This window comes from Amphibalanus amphitrite, unplaced genomic scaffold (assembly GCF_019059575.1).
Source record: "Amphibalanus amphitrite isolate SeventyFive unplaced genomic scaffold, NRLGWU_Aamphi_draft 000695F_arrow, whole genome shotgun sequence".
NCBI classification, from domain to species: Eukaryota; Metazoa; Arthropoda; class Thecostraca; order Balanomorpha; family Balanidae; genus Amphibalanus; species Amphibalanus amphitrite.
In genome coordinates, this window is record NW_024882189.1 from 63567 (window position 1) to 75962 (window position 12396).

Consider the following 12396-nt stretch of genomic DNA (forward strand, 5'->3'; position numbering starts at 1 on the left):
CACATCATCGACCCATAGGCCGTAGTCACTTTCCTTAAAAACTGCTTTTCGATATGTCACCCCGTTTGACCTCGGCAGGTCAAAATGTGCAAATAAACGACACTCAATACGTCGCAGCCCGGATTCAGCCCAGATTCGGGACACCTCCGATCAAGCCGAAACTCGCACACAATGTAAGCCATGACATGCCCAATCCACAGTCAAAGTCATTCGGTGGCACTTCCAGCCGTTTGACCTACAGAGGTCAGCAAAGGTCACGTGGCCCAAATTTGCACAGCAGATAGTGGCCCACCCAGTAGAGCTAGAGCGCTAAAATGGCACCAATCGACTCGCCAGCATCTAATCTTACTTTCCCAACACTCATTTGGCCGCTCAAGGTCATGCGATGACCTAGGGTCATTTGTGGGCTATGTCGAAAATACACTTGCACAGCAGTTTTCGAGTAGATGGATTGACCGAATTCCAAATCAAAGCACAACATCGGGTAGCCCATAGGCCGTAGTAACTTTCCTAAAAAAAACGCTTTTTGGTATGTGACCCCGTTTGACCTCGGCAGGTCAAAATGTGCAAATAAACGACACTCAAAACTAGAGTTGCAAAGTTTCCCTACCGCATTACCGGCATGCCGGTAATTTTTCACTACCGCAGGTTTTTTGTGGTATCTGACATGTCTTGCCGGTAGCAAGCCGGTATTTTTTGTTTTGCACAAAAAAAATTATTAGCATATGATTCAAACTTTGGACACTAAGAGGAAAATGTGGCATCTCTTGTAGGGGTAAACTGGAATCAACAATGTAGGTTTTTTAGTATGCCGGTAATTTGGTGGTGTTTTTGCTTTGGGCGTGGTAGCATGCCGGTATCCCCAAAAAAATTTGTGGGGCGGGGCGGTGCCGGTAGCAGACTTTGGGGGAAACTTTGCAACTCTACTCAAAACGTCTCAACCCGGATTCAGCCCAGATTCGGGACACCTCGGATCAAGCTAAAACTCGCACACAAAGTAGGTCATGACATGCTTAATCCACAGTCCAAGTCATTCGGTGGCACTTCCAGCCGTTTGACCTAGAGAGGTCAGCTAAGGTCACGTGGCCCAAATTTGCACAGCAGATAGTGGCCCACCCAGTAGAGCTAGAGCGCTAAAAAAGGCACCAATCGACTCGCCAGCATCTAATCTTACTTTCCCGACACTCATTTGACCTCTCAAAGTCATGCGATGACCTAGGGTCATTTGTGGGCTATGTCGAAATTACAATTGCACAGCAGTTTTCGAGTAGATGAATTGACCGAATTCCAAATCAAAGCACAGCATCGGGTAGCCCATAGGCCGTAGTAACCTTCCTGAGAAAATGCTTTTCGATATGTGACCCCGTTTGACCTCGGCAGGTCAAAATGTGCAAATAAACGACACTTAATACGTCTCAGCCCGGATTCAGCCCAGATTCGGGACACCTCTGATTAAGCTGAAACTCGCACATAATGTAGGTCATGACATGCTTAATCGACAGTCCAAGTCATTCGGTGGCACTCCCAGCCGTTTGACCTACAGAGGTCAGCAAAGGTCGCGTGGCCCAAATTTGCACAGCAGATTGTGGCCCACCCAGTAGAGCTAGAGCGCTAAAATGGCACCAATCGACTTGCCAGCAACTAATCCTACTTTCCCAACACTCATTTGACCTCTCAAGGCTATGCGATGACCTAATGTCATTTGTGGGCAATGTCGAAAATACACTTGCACAGCAGTTTTCGAGGAGATGGATTGGCCGAATTCCAAATCAAAGCACATCATCGGGTAGCCCATAGGCCGTAGTAACTTTCCTTGAAACCTGCTTTTCGATATGTGACCCCGTTTGACCTCGGCAGGTCAAAATGTACAAATAAACGATACGATCAACACGTCGCAGCCCGGATTCAGCCCAGATTCGGGACACCTCCGATCAAGCTGAAACTCGCACACAATGTAGGCCATGACATGCCCAATCCACAGTCTTAGTCATTCGGTGGCACTCCTAGCCGTTTGACCTACAGAGGTCAGCAAAGGTCACGTGGCCCTAAATTGCACAGCAGATTGTGGCCCATCCGGTAGAGCTAGAGCGCTAAAAATGGCATCAACCGACTCGCCAGCATCTAATCTTACTTTCCCAACACTCATTTGACCTCTCAAGGTCATGCGATGACCTAAGGTCATTTGTGGGCTATGTCGAAAATACACCTGCACAGCAATTTTCGAGTAGGTGGATTGACCGAATTCCAAATCAAAGCACATCATCGGGCAGCCCATAGGCCGCAGTAACTTTCCTAAAAAAACGCTTTTCGATATGTGACCCCGTTTGACCTCGGCAGGTCAAAATTAGCAAATAAACGACACTCAATACGTCTCAGACCGGATTCAGCCCAGATTCGGGACACCTCCCGATCAAGCTGAAACTTGCACACAATGTAGGCCATGACATACCCAATCCACAGTCTAAGTCAAACTGCTGTGCAAGTGTATTTTCGACATAGCCCACAAATGACCTTAGGTCATCGCATGACCTTTAGAGGTCAAATGAGTGTTGGAAAAGTAAGATTAGATGCTGGCGAGTCGATTGGTGCCGTTTTTAGCGCTCTAGCTCTACTGGGTGGGCCACAATCTGCTGTGCAAATTTGGGCCATGTAACCTTTGCTGACCTCTGTAGGTCAAACGGCTGGGAGTGCCACCGAATAACTTGGACTGTGGATTGGGCATGTCATGGCCTACATTGTGTGTGAGTTTCAGCTTGATCGGAGGTGTCCCGAATCTGGGCTGAATCCGGGCTGCAACGTATTGAGTATCGTTTATTTGCACATTTTGACCTGCCGAGGTCAAACGGGGTCCCATATCGAAAAGCAGTTTTTAAGGAAAGTTACTACGGCCTATGGGATACCCGATGATGTGCTTTGATTTGGAATTCGGTCAATCCATGTACTCGAAAACTGCTGTGCAAGTGTATTTTCTACATTGCCCACAAATTACCTTAGGTCATCGCATGACCTTGAGAGGTCAAATAAGTGTTGGGAAAGTAAGATTAGATGCAGGCGAGTCGATTGGTGCCATTTTTAGCGCTCTAGCTCTACTGGGTGGGCCACAATCTGCTGTGCAAATTTGGGCCACATGACTTTTGCTGACCTCTGCAGGTCAAACGGCTGGGAGTGCCACCGAATAACTTGGACTGTGGATTGGGCATGTCATGGCCTACATTGTGTGCGAGTTTCAGCTTGATCGGAGGTGTCCCGAATCTGGGCTGAATCCGGGCTGCGACGTATTGAGTGTCGTTTATTTGCACATTTTGACCTGCCGAGGTCAAACGGAGTCACATATCGAAAAGCAGTTTTTTTAGGAAAGTTACTACGGCCTATGGGCTACCCGATGATGTGCTTTGATTTGGAATTCGGTCAATCCATCTACTCGAAACCGCATGACCTTGAGATGTCAAGTGTTGGGAAAGTAAGATTAGATGATGGCGAGTCGATTAGTGCCATTTTTAGCGCTCTACCTCTACTGGGTGGGCCACAATCTGCTGTGCAAATTTGGGCCACGTGACCTTGGCTGACCTCTGTAGGTCAAACGGCTGGGAGTGCCACCGAATAACTTGGACTGTGGATTGGGCATGTCATGGCCTACATTGTGAGCGAGTTTCAGCTTGATCGGAGGTGTCCCGAATCTGGGCTGCAACGTATTGAGTGTCGTTTATTTGCACATTTTGACCTGCTGAGGTCAAACGGGGTCACATATCGAAAAGCGGTTTTAAGGGAAGTTACTACGGCCTATGGGCTACCCGATGATGTGCTTTGATTTGGAATTCGGTCAATCCATCTACTCGAAAACTGCTGTGCAAGTGTGCAAGTGTATTTTCGACATTGCCCACAAATGACCTTAGGTCATCGCATGACCTTGAGAGGTCAAATGACTGTTTGGAAAGTAAGATTAGATGCTGGCGAGTCGATTGGTGCCATTTTCAGCGCTCTAGCTCTACTGGGTGGGCCACAATCTGCTGTGCAAATTTGGGCCACGTGACCTTTGCTGACCTCTGGCTCTGTAGGTCAAACGGCTGGGAGTGCCATCGAATGACTTGGACTGTGGATTGGGTATGTCATGGCCTACATTGTGTGCGAGTTTTAGCTTGATGGGAGGTGTCCCGAATCTGGGCTGAATCCGGGCTGCGACGTATTGATCGTATCGTTTATTTGCACATTTTGACCTGCCGAGGTCAAACGGGGTCACATATCGAAAAGCGGTTTTTAAGGGAAGTTACTACGGCCTATGGGCTACCCGATGATGTGCTTTGATTTGGAATTCGGTTAATCCATCTACTCGAAAACTGCTGTGCAAGTGTATTTTCGACGTAGCCCACAAATGACCTTAGGTCATCGCATGACCTTGAGAGGTCAAATGAGTGTTGGGAAAGTAAGATTATATGCTGGCGAGTCGATTGGTGCCATTTTTAGCGCTCTAGCTCTACTGGGTGGGCCACAATCTGCTGTGCAAATTTGGGCCACGTGACCTTTGCTGACCTCTGGCTCTGTAGGTCAAACGGCTGGGATTGCCACCGAATGACTTGGACTGTGGATTGGGCATGTCATGGCCTACATTGTGTGCGAGTTTCAGCTTGATCGGAGGTGTCCCGAATCTGGGCTGATTCCGGGCTGAATCTGGGCTGAATATGGGCTGTCTTGACGGACATAAACACATGCACGTTTTGGATAAAAACTCGATATTTTATTTAAAGGGACCCTCCCACCTTAAAGGGACCCTCCCACCTTAACATTAGTTTTGAGTTGAGATAGCCAAGTTTGCGGCCAGGCTCAGAAACCACCATTTATGCTGGTCGCAACCCCCGCAGCTTTATGGTGTTCAAGAAATTTCTTCCCTTTACTTGCAGGGTGGGACCAGCGTGGTCCCTATCTCTTAACCATTACGGGAGTCTGATGACGTCATCAGGCTTTCGAACGTCCGTTAAATGTTTGACTAAAACGTTTTGTAGCACGCGGTGGTATATGCTGCTTTGCGCGCAACAAATGCCGCACTTTCAAATAAAGTCGCTAGGAACAGCGGAGATCCCAAAAAGTAAACAAAAGTAAAAGTCTAATATCTTGAAAACCGGTGAATATTTTTCGATGAAATTTGGTAGATATTCGTTTTTGCTCTTTCTGAACCGAGCGACATCACTTTCATGCCAATTCATTAACTTTTTTGAAGGTGGGAGGGTCCCTTTAACATTAGATTTGAGTTGAGATAGCCAAAATGGGGTCCCTGGCTCACAATTACCGGTTTCGGTACTCACAACATCGAGAAATGCCTTAAATCGGAAATATTGAATTTCAAAATTGCAGCATTTTGATTCAGAGGGGCTAATGCTTAGGAATACCCCTCTGAATGTGTGACGTCTCACGTCAGCGCAGATATCTAACGATTTTTAAATGTTTGACTAAAACGTTTTGTAGCACGCGGTGGTATATGCTATTTGCGCGCAACATCTGCCGCAAACGCCGCACTTCTAAAATAGAAGTCGCTAGAAACAGCGGAGATCCCAAAAAAGTAAACAAAAGTAAAAGTCAAATATCTTGAAAACCGGTGAATATTTTTCGGTGAAATTTGGTAGATATTCGTTTTCGCTCTTTCTGAACCGAGCGACATCACTTTCATGCCAATTCATAAACTTTTTGAAGGTGGGAGCCGGGAGGGTCCCTTTAAACTCACCTGAAACGTCCCACCACTCACCAGAAACATCGACGACTGTCACCGTGCGTATCAGTAAGTCGAAAGCATAGGATTCCTTGCAAGTGTTGCATGGGTTACTTAGAACTATGTTTTGTGAAGGCTCATCGTTTCAGTTCCATCTGTTCTCTCGCAGCCCTGAGCCCGTTGCGGGGTATGAAGGGCCGCTTGGTGTCATCTGTTTTTGGCAGTGTTTTAGTGTTGTAGATGGTATGCTCAAGTAAACAAGCATCCTTGAAGAAAGGTTGCGTCCAAGTTGCGTCATTATTGTGCATTATATTTTCTCGACCACGCCGAGGGCAAGAAGCAAGCAAGAAGTGGCCCAAGAAGTGAACCAAGGCTACTTATAAAACCCAATAAATATAACCACAAGATAAAACCGATAGAACTTGGCAAGAACCACGCTTATTAGAGGAGATTTGTTGGGAAAGGCGAGCACGTTGATTATTGGGTTTCTTTGTGATAAGCTTATATGGAGACAGCACTTCATTGACTGGGTGAGGAGTTAGGAAATGACCAGAATCGACGTCTGTATACTTAGCGAATTATTGACATTGACGTTCAGCGACAGATTCGCGGACCCCTAGGATTCCGCTGAAAATCACTTCATTGACAACAGTTCATGTTCCAATCTGATGAAGTGTTCTCATTGCCTATTTATGATTTTGAGCACCATGTAGTATGATATTGGCATTCACAGATGTGCAGGTATCAGAGTAAATAAAGCATTTGCTGGGAGTGTCTCTCTCTCCCTGTCTCTTGTTTGTCGGTCAGTCTCATTCTTGTTTACCTACATAAATTTAGCTTAATTGTAACGGTGGACAGACTGGCCGAGCCAAGGCCCACAAAAGGAGAGCTTGTTGCATGGGCCCCAACCCCTAGGTACCATGTATTTGCACAATGCCCTGTACCAACTTAGCTATGGGACAGAGCTGTCCTTCGCTGTCTTTGTCTGCCTCCTGACTTGTCTGTCTGTCTGTCTGTCTGCCTGTATGTGTGTGTGTGTGTGTCTCTCTCTCTCTCTCTCTCTCTCTCTCTCTCTCTCTCTCTCTCTCTCTCTCTCTCTCTCTCTCTCTCTCTCTCTCTCTCTCTCTGCTCTCTGCTCTCTGCTCTCTGCTCTCTGCTCTCTGCTCTCTGCTCTCTGCTCTCTGCTCTCTGCTCTCTGCTCTCTGCTCTCTGCTCTCTGCTCTCTGCTCTCTGCTCTCTGCTCTCTGCTCTCTGCTCTCTGCTCTCTGCTCTCTGCTCTCTGCTCTCTGCTCTCTGCTCTCTGCTCTCTGCTCTCTGCTCTCTGCTCTCTGCTCTCTGCTCTCTGCTCTCTGCTCTCTGCTCTCTGCTCTCTGCTCTCTGCTCTCTGCTCTCTGCTCTCTGCTCTCTGCTCTCTGCTCTCTGCTCTCTGCTCTCTGCTCTCTGCTCTCTGCTCTCTGCTCTCTGCTCTCTGCTCTGCTCTCTGTCTCTCTCTCTCTCTCTCTCTCTCTCTCTCTCTCTCTCTCTCTCTCTCTCTCTCTCTCTCTCTCTCTCTCTGTCTCTCTCTCTCTCTGTCTCTCTCTCTCTCTCTGTGTCTCTCTCTCTCTTCTCTCTTCTCTCTCCTCTCTCCTCTCTCTCTCCTCTCTCCTCTCCTCTCCTCTCCTCTCTCTCTCTCTCCTCTCTCTCTCTCTCTCTCTCTCTCTCTCTCTCTCTCTCTCTCTCTCTCTCTCTCTCTCTCTCTCTCTCTCTCTCTCCTTTCTGATATTTAATATAAAATGTGCTTGTCCTCTTTTCATTATTTTGCTTACTCATAAAAAGAAAATCATTAACTTGTAATGCTTTTGGAAATATGGCTGAATAATTTAGTAGGTTAAATAAAACAGGTGTACTACTGATGAGCTGGCTATGTTCAGTTATGATGCTTTATGCAGTGGCTTTGTCTCTGTTTCAGTGTTGCTGTCACTGAGCTGCTGAACTGTGGTCGGACTGGCCCGAGTCTCGGCACCCAGCGGCTGCTGGCCGGAGGAGCTGTGATGGCTGACGAGAGCCAGCGTCCGGCGGCGGCGCGGCCGGCGCCCGGCTCCCAGCAGGAGCTGCCGCCGCCGCCACGGCTGGTCCGATACGGCGTGCCGCCCGGCCGGCGACCACCCAGGTACGGCGCCAGACAGACGGCTAGGGGCGCCGGACAGACGGTAGGGGTTCGCGGAGCAGACGGTAGGGGTTCGCGGGGCAGACGGTAGGGGTTCGCGGGGCAGACGGATAGGGGGCGCCGGACAGACGGGTAGGATTGCGAGGCGGACCATCACCAGTCAGGTGGGGGAACGGGTCACTTAACGGTCAAAAGTAAAAATAAAGAGAATATCGCACCACGTGAGTCATGTTCCCAGATCTGGGATATAGCTGCTTTTCCTAAATTCGTTTTAACAGCCCTTATATACACATTCACGTTGTCTACCTCAGTACCTGAGGGATAGGCAAATCAGATTAGATTATGTCTGTTTTTGCACTGGACTTATTTTCAGTTATCTGGATGCTTTCATTGGGTGCTTGCCATTGTTCTCGCTCACATGCCTGTTGAAATCGCTGAGACATGGACGGCTGCCAGCGGGATGAACACACTACCGGCAGACCGCCGGGCCGGGGTGGGGCCTCCGTCCCGTCACTGGCCACCGGCCGGGGTGGGGCCTCCGTCCCGTCACTGGCCACCGGGCGGGCCGGGGAGGTGTTACCGTCCCGTCACTGCCCACTGAGCCGAGACGCTGACCTGTGCTGTGGCTGACCTGTGCTGTGCTCATTAACGCTGACCGGCGCCGTGCCCAGTGCTCACTGGCGCTGACCGGTGCCGCGCCCCGTCGCCACTGGCGCTGACCTGTGTTGTGTGCACTGCCCAGTCGCCGCTGACGCGCCCGCCTCCCTCCTCAGCCGGGAGTCGGCCGGCGGCGGCGGTGTGTCTGCGCTGCTGGCAGTCTCCAGTCGGATGCCCCGCGAGGACATCCGACTGGAGACGGAGCGGCGACAGCAGCTGGCACACTCCATCCAGCTGCTGCAGCAGAAGGCGGCCCGTCAGCAGCGCGAGGTGGGTGCCGGAGGGGAGCGAGCGGTGGCGCGGCTCAGGGCCTCGTGTTCTCTGCGTCACCCATGGTGTCACCGCCGTGTGCTGATTAGTCACATTCATTACGTCGCCGCCGGCAATAACACTGGCGGACCATGTCACCATAGGCAGTCGGTTTCCCTGAGCTTCGTGTCGCCGGTCCGGGAGAGAGAGAGCGCACGGTCACCTTTCCTGAGCTCTGACCGGCGGTGGGTGTACCGCAGGCTCGGCAGGGGATGGCGCTACCGACCGGTCGGCCGCCGCCATCGGCTCGGACTCTGCCCGTCAGCCGTCAGCCGCCGGCCGCGCCAGGTACGACCACCGAGCGGAGGGGCCGACAGACCGGCAGTGGGGACTGGTAGACCGGCAGTGGGGACTGGTAGACCGGCAGTGGGGACTGGTAGACCGGCAGTGGGGACTGGTAGACCGGCAGTGGGGACTGGTAGACCGGCAGTGGGGACTGGTAGACCGGCAGTGGGGACTGGTAGTCCGGCAGTGGGGACTGGTAGTCCGGCAGTGGGGACTGGTAGTCCGGCAGTGGGGACTGGTAGACCGGCAGTGGGGACTGGTAGACCGGCAGTGGGACTGGTAGACCGGCAGTGGGGACTGGTAGTCCGGCAGTGGGGACTGGTAGACCGGCAGTGGGGAGTGGTAGTCCGGCAATGGGGACTGGTAGACCGGCAGTGGGGACTGGTAGACCGGCAGTGGGGAGTGGTAGTCCGGCAATGGGGACTGGTAGACCGGCAGTGGGGACTGGTAGACCGGCAATGGGGACTGCATGAGGTCATTAGGGACTGATACACAGACGAAGGGCTGTTAGCTCAGCAGATGGACTGATGGACAGCAGAGGAGGCTGTCGGGAGGGTATTGGGGACCGGTAGACCGGCTGGGTGGTTCTCTGCATGCAGCAATACTGGTGCCATGTATAATTGCATACCGTGTTTGCTGCTTGGAGAAAAGTCATGTTTTTTTGTGACGCCTCTACGCTTCCTGTTCTGTCGGACGCATTTTTGCGCGTAACATCGCGTTGCCACGTTCTCTCAGTAGTATCGGCTTTATTTCTTCTGCGATGCTGACCGTGCCGTTCCACCTCCGTCAGGTTCAGTGCCGCCCGGCACGGGTCCTCCCTCGGCTGTTGGGAAGGCCCCCAGGGCGAGGCCGGGCCCTCCGAGTCTCCGCGGCCCGCCGGCGGCGGCAAACTCGGTCCGGGCGCCGGCGGCGGAGCTCGGTCCGCTGGACAGTGGCGCCGCTCCTCGCCAGAGCGGCCCTGTCGACCAGGCGGCCACTAAGCGACCCGCCGACCAGCCGACCGACCGACCGGCGGCCAAGCGCGCCTGTGTGCGGACCGGTCCGGGGAGCACAGTGCCGGTGAGCCCCACCGGCCCCGCGCCGGCCCCTTCAGTCTCCGGCCCCGCACTCGCCGACCCAGCCGCCGCGGGGCGCAGTGCCGCGCCCTCTGCCGTACACGTGCCGCCCGTAGCCGCCGACCCGGTGAACGGTGACAGCGCTGCCCGTTACTCTCCCGCGTCAGCCGTCAGTGGCTGCCGCACAACTGCCCCCTCGGCCGCATTCAACCCCACCCGCTCAGCTGCGCCCACGGCTGCTACCTTCTCCACCCCCAGCCCCGCACCTGTCCCTGGCCCTACGGCATCGTCCGACGCCATCCCCACAGCTGCCGACCCCGTCCCCACAGCCGCGACAGACACCGTCCCTGCAGCCCCTCCCGACGCCATCCCCACAGCTGCCGACCCCATCCCCACAGCCGCGACAGACACCGTCCCTGCAGCTGCTCCCGACGCCATCCCTGCAGCTGCCGACCCCGTCCCCACAGCCGCGACAGACGCCATCCCTGCAGCTGCTCCCGACGCCTATCCTGCAGCTGCCGAGCCCGTCCCCACAGCCGCGACAGACACCGTCCCTGCAGCCCCTCCCGACGCCATCCCCACAGCCGCGACAGACACCGTCCCTGCAGCCGCGACAGACACCGTCCCTGCAGCCCCTCCCGACGCCATCCCTGCAGCTGCCTACCCCATCCCCACAGCCGCGACCGACCCCGTCCCTGCAGCCGCGACAGACACTATTCCTGTAACTGCTCCCAACCCCGTCCCCACAGCTGCCGACCCCATCCATACAGCTGCAGCCGACGCCATCCCTCTAGCTGCTGAACCCGTCCCAACAGCTGTAGCCGAACCTATCCCTGCAGCTGCCGACCCTATCTTTACAACTGCCCTCGATCCCGCTCCTGCAAGTGTTACCAATCCCATCCCTACAGCTGTCTCCCAGTCCATCCCTATAGCTGCCGACCCCATACCTACAGCCGCCAAAGACCCCATCCCTACAGCCGCCAAAGAGCCCGTCCCTACAGCTGCGGCCAACGCGATCCTTGGAGCTCCCGACCCAGTCCCCACAGGTGTGGCCGAACCCATCCCTGCGGCTGCCGACACCATCTTTACAACTGCTCCCAACCGCATCCCTGCAGCTGCCCTCGACCTTGACCGTACAGCTGTCGACCCCATCCCTACTGCTGCCGACCACATCCCTGCAGCTGCTGACCGCATCCCCACTGATGGCGCCCCCATCCCTATAGCTGCCCCCGACGCCATCCCTGCAGCTGCCGCTCTCGACGCCATCCCTACAGCTGTGGCCGACCCCATCCCTACAGGTGCCGATCCCGTCTTCGCAGCTTCTCCCGACTGTATCCCTGCAGCCGCCAAAAACACCATCTCTTTAGCTGCCCCCGACGCCATTACTACAGCTGGCGCTCTCATCCCTATAACTGCCGCTCCCGACGCTATCCCTACAGCTGTGGCTGACCCCATCCCTACGGCTGCTCCCGATGCCATCCCTGTAGCTGCCGACCCCGTCCCTACAGCTGCGGCCGACCCCATCCTAACAGCTGCCGATCCCATCTTTACAACTGCTCCCGACCCCATCCCCACAGTTGCCGACCCCATCCCTGCAGCTGCCGACGCCAATCCTACAGCGGCCTATGAAGCCATCCCTGCAGCTGTTACCGATCCCATATCCGCAGCTGTGCCCGACCCAATCCCTGCAGCTGTCCGCGACCCCGTCCGTGTGGCTGCCGACCCCGTTCCTGCAGCTGCCGACCCGATCCTTGCAGCTGCTCCCGACCCAATCCCTGCGGCTGTCCCCGACCCAATCCCTGCGGCTGTCCTCGACCCCGTCCCTGCAGCTGTTCCCGACCCCTTCCCTGCAGCTGCTGACCCCGTTCCTGCAGCTGCGGCCATTCCTTTCCCGTCCACCGCTGCCAGTCCCACTCATAAGGGCAAGAAGGCGTGGCTGAGTCGCTTGGCGAGCTGTGAGGTGGCGGACGGTCCGCGGGAGGGTGGTGTGCACGGCGCCCCCGTCCCGGCAAACACCTCTCCTCAGGGACCGGCGGACGGCACACCGGCCGAGACCGACGGAAAAAACGCCGAACGGAGCGGCTGGAACGACAGAGACAGAGACGGCTGGTGCAGCATGGACCGAGCCTGTTGGTGCAGCAGAGACTGAGACGGTCGGAACGACGGCAACCGAGATGGTTGAAACGGCAGCGGAAAAGCCGGCTGGTACAGCGGGGACAGAGCCGGCTGGTACAGCGGGGACAGAG

At 54.3% G+C, this 12396-nt stretch overlaps 1 protein-coding gene across 1 annotated transcript; it reads left to right on the plus strand.

Moving 5' to 3' along the window:
* The first annotated feature begins 6020 nt into the window (after nt 1–6020).
* On the plus strand, nt 6021–12299 carry LOC122364753 (calphotin-like). The gene is made up of 5 exons (XM_043335448.1): nt 6021–6228; nt 7647–7847; nt 8618–8771; nt 9011–9098; nt 9886–12299. Exons 2-5 carry the CDS (start codon nt 7729–7731, stop codon nt 12297–12299), a joined length of 2775 nt encoding a protein of 924 aa, XP_043191383.1. The 5' UTR covers nt 6021–6228; nt 7647–7728.
* The last annotated feature ends 97 nt before the right edge of the window (nt 12300–12396 follow it).

Bases quoted from the DNA above. Each gene is read 5' to 3' on its own strand.
- LOC122364753 (XM_043335448.1), top strand. From the start codon at position 7,729: ATGGCTGACGAGAGCCAGCGTCCGGCGGCGGCGCGGCCGGCGCCCGGC. The intron at 7,848-8,617 runs GTACGGCGCCAG...CTCCCTCCTCAG, and splicing joins CCCGGCCGGCGACCACCCAG to CCGGGAGTCGGCCGGCGGCG. The intron at 8,772-9,010 runs GTGGGTGCCGGA...GGTGTACCGCAG, and splicing joins CGGCCCGTCAGCAGCGCGAG to GCTCGGCAGGGGATGGCGCT.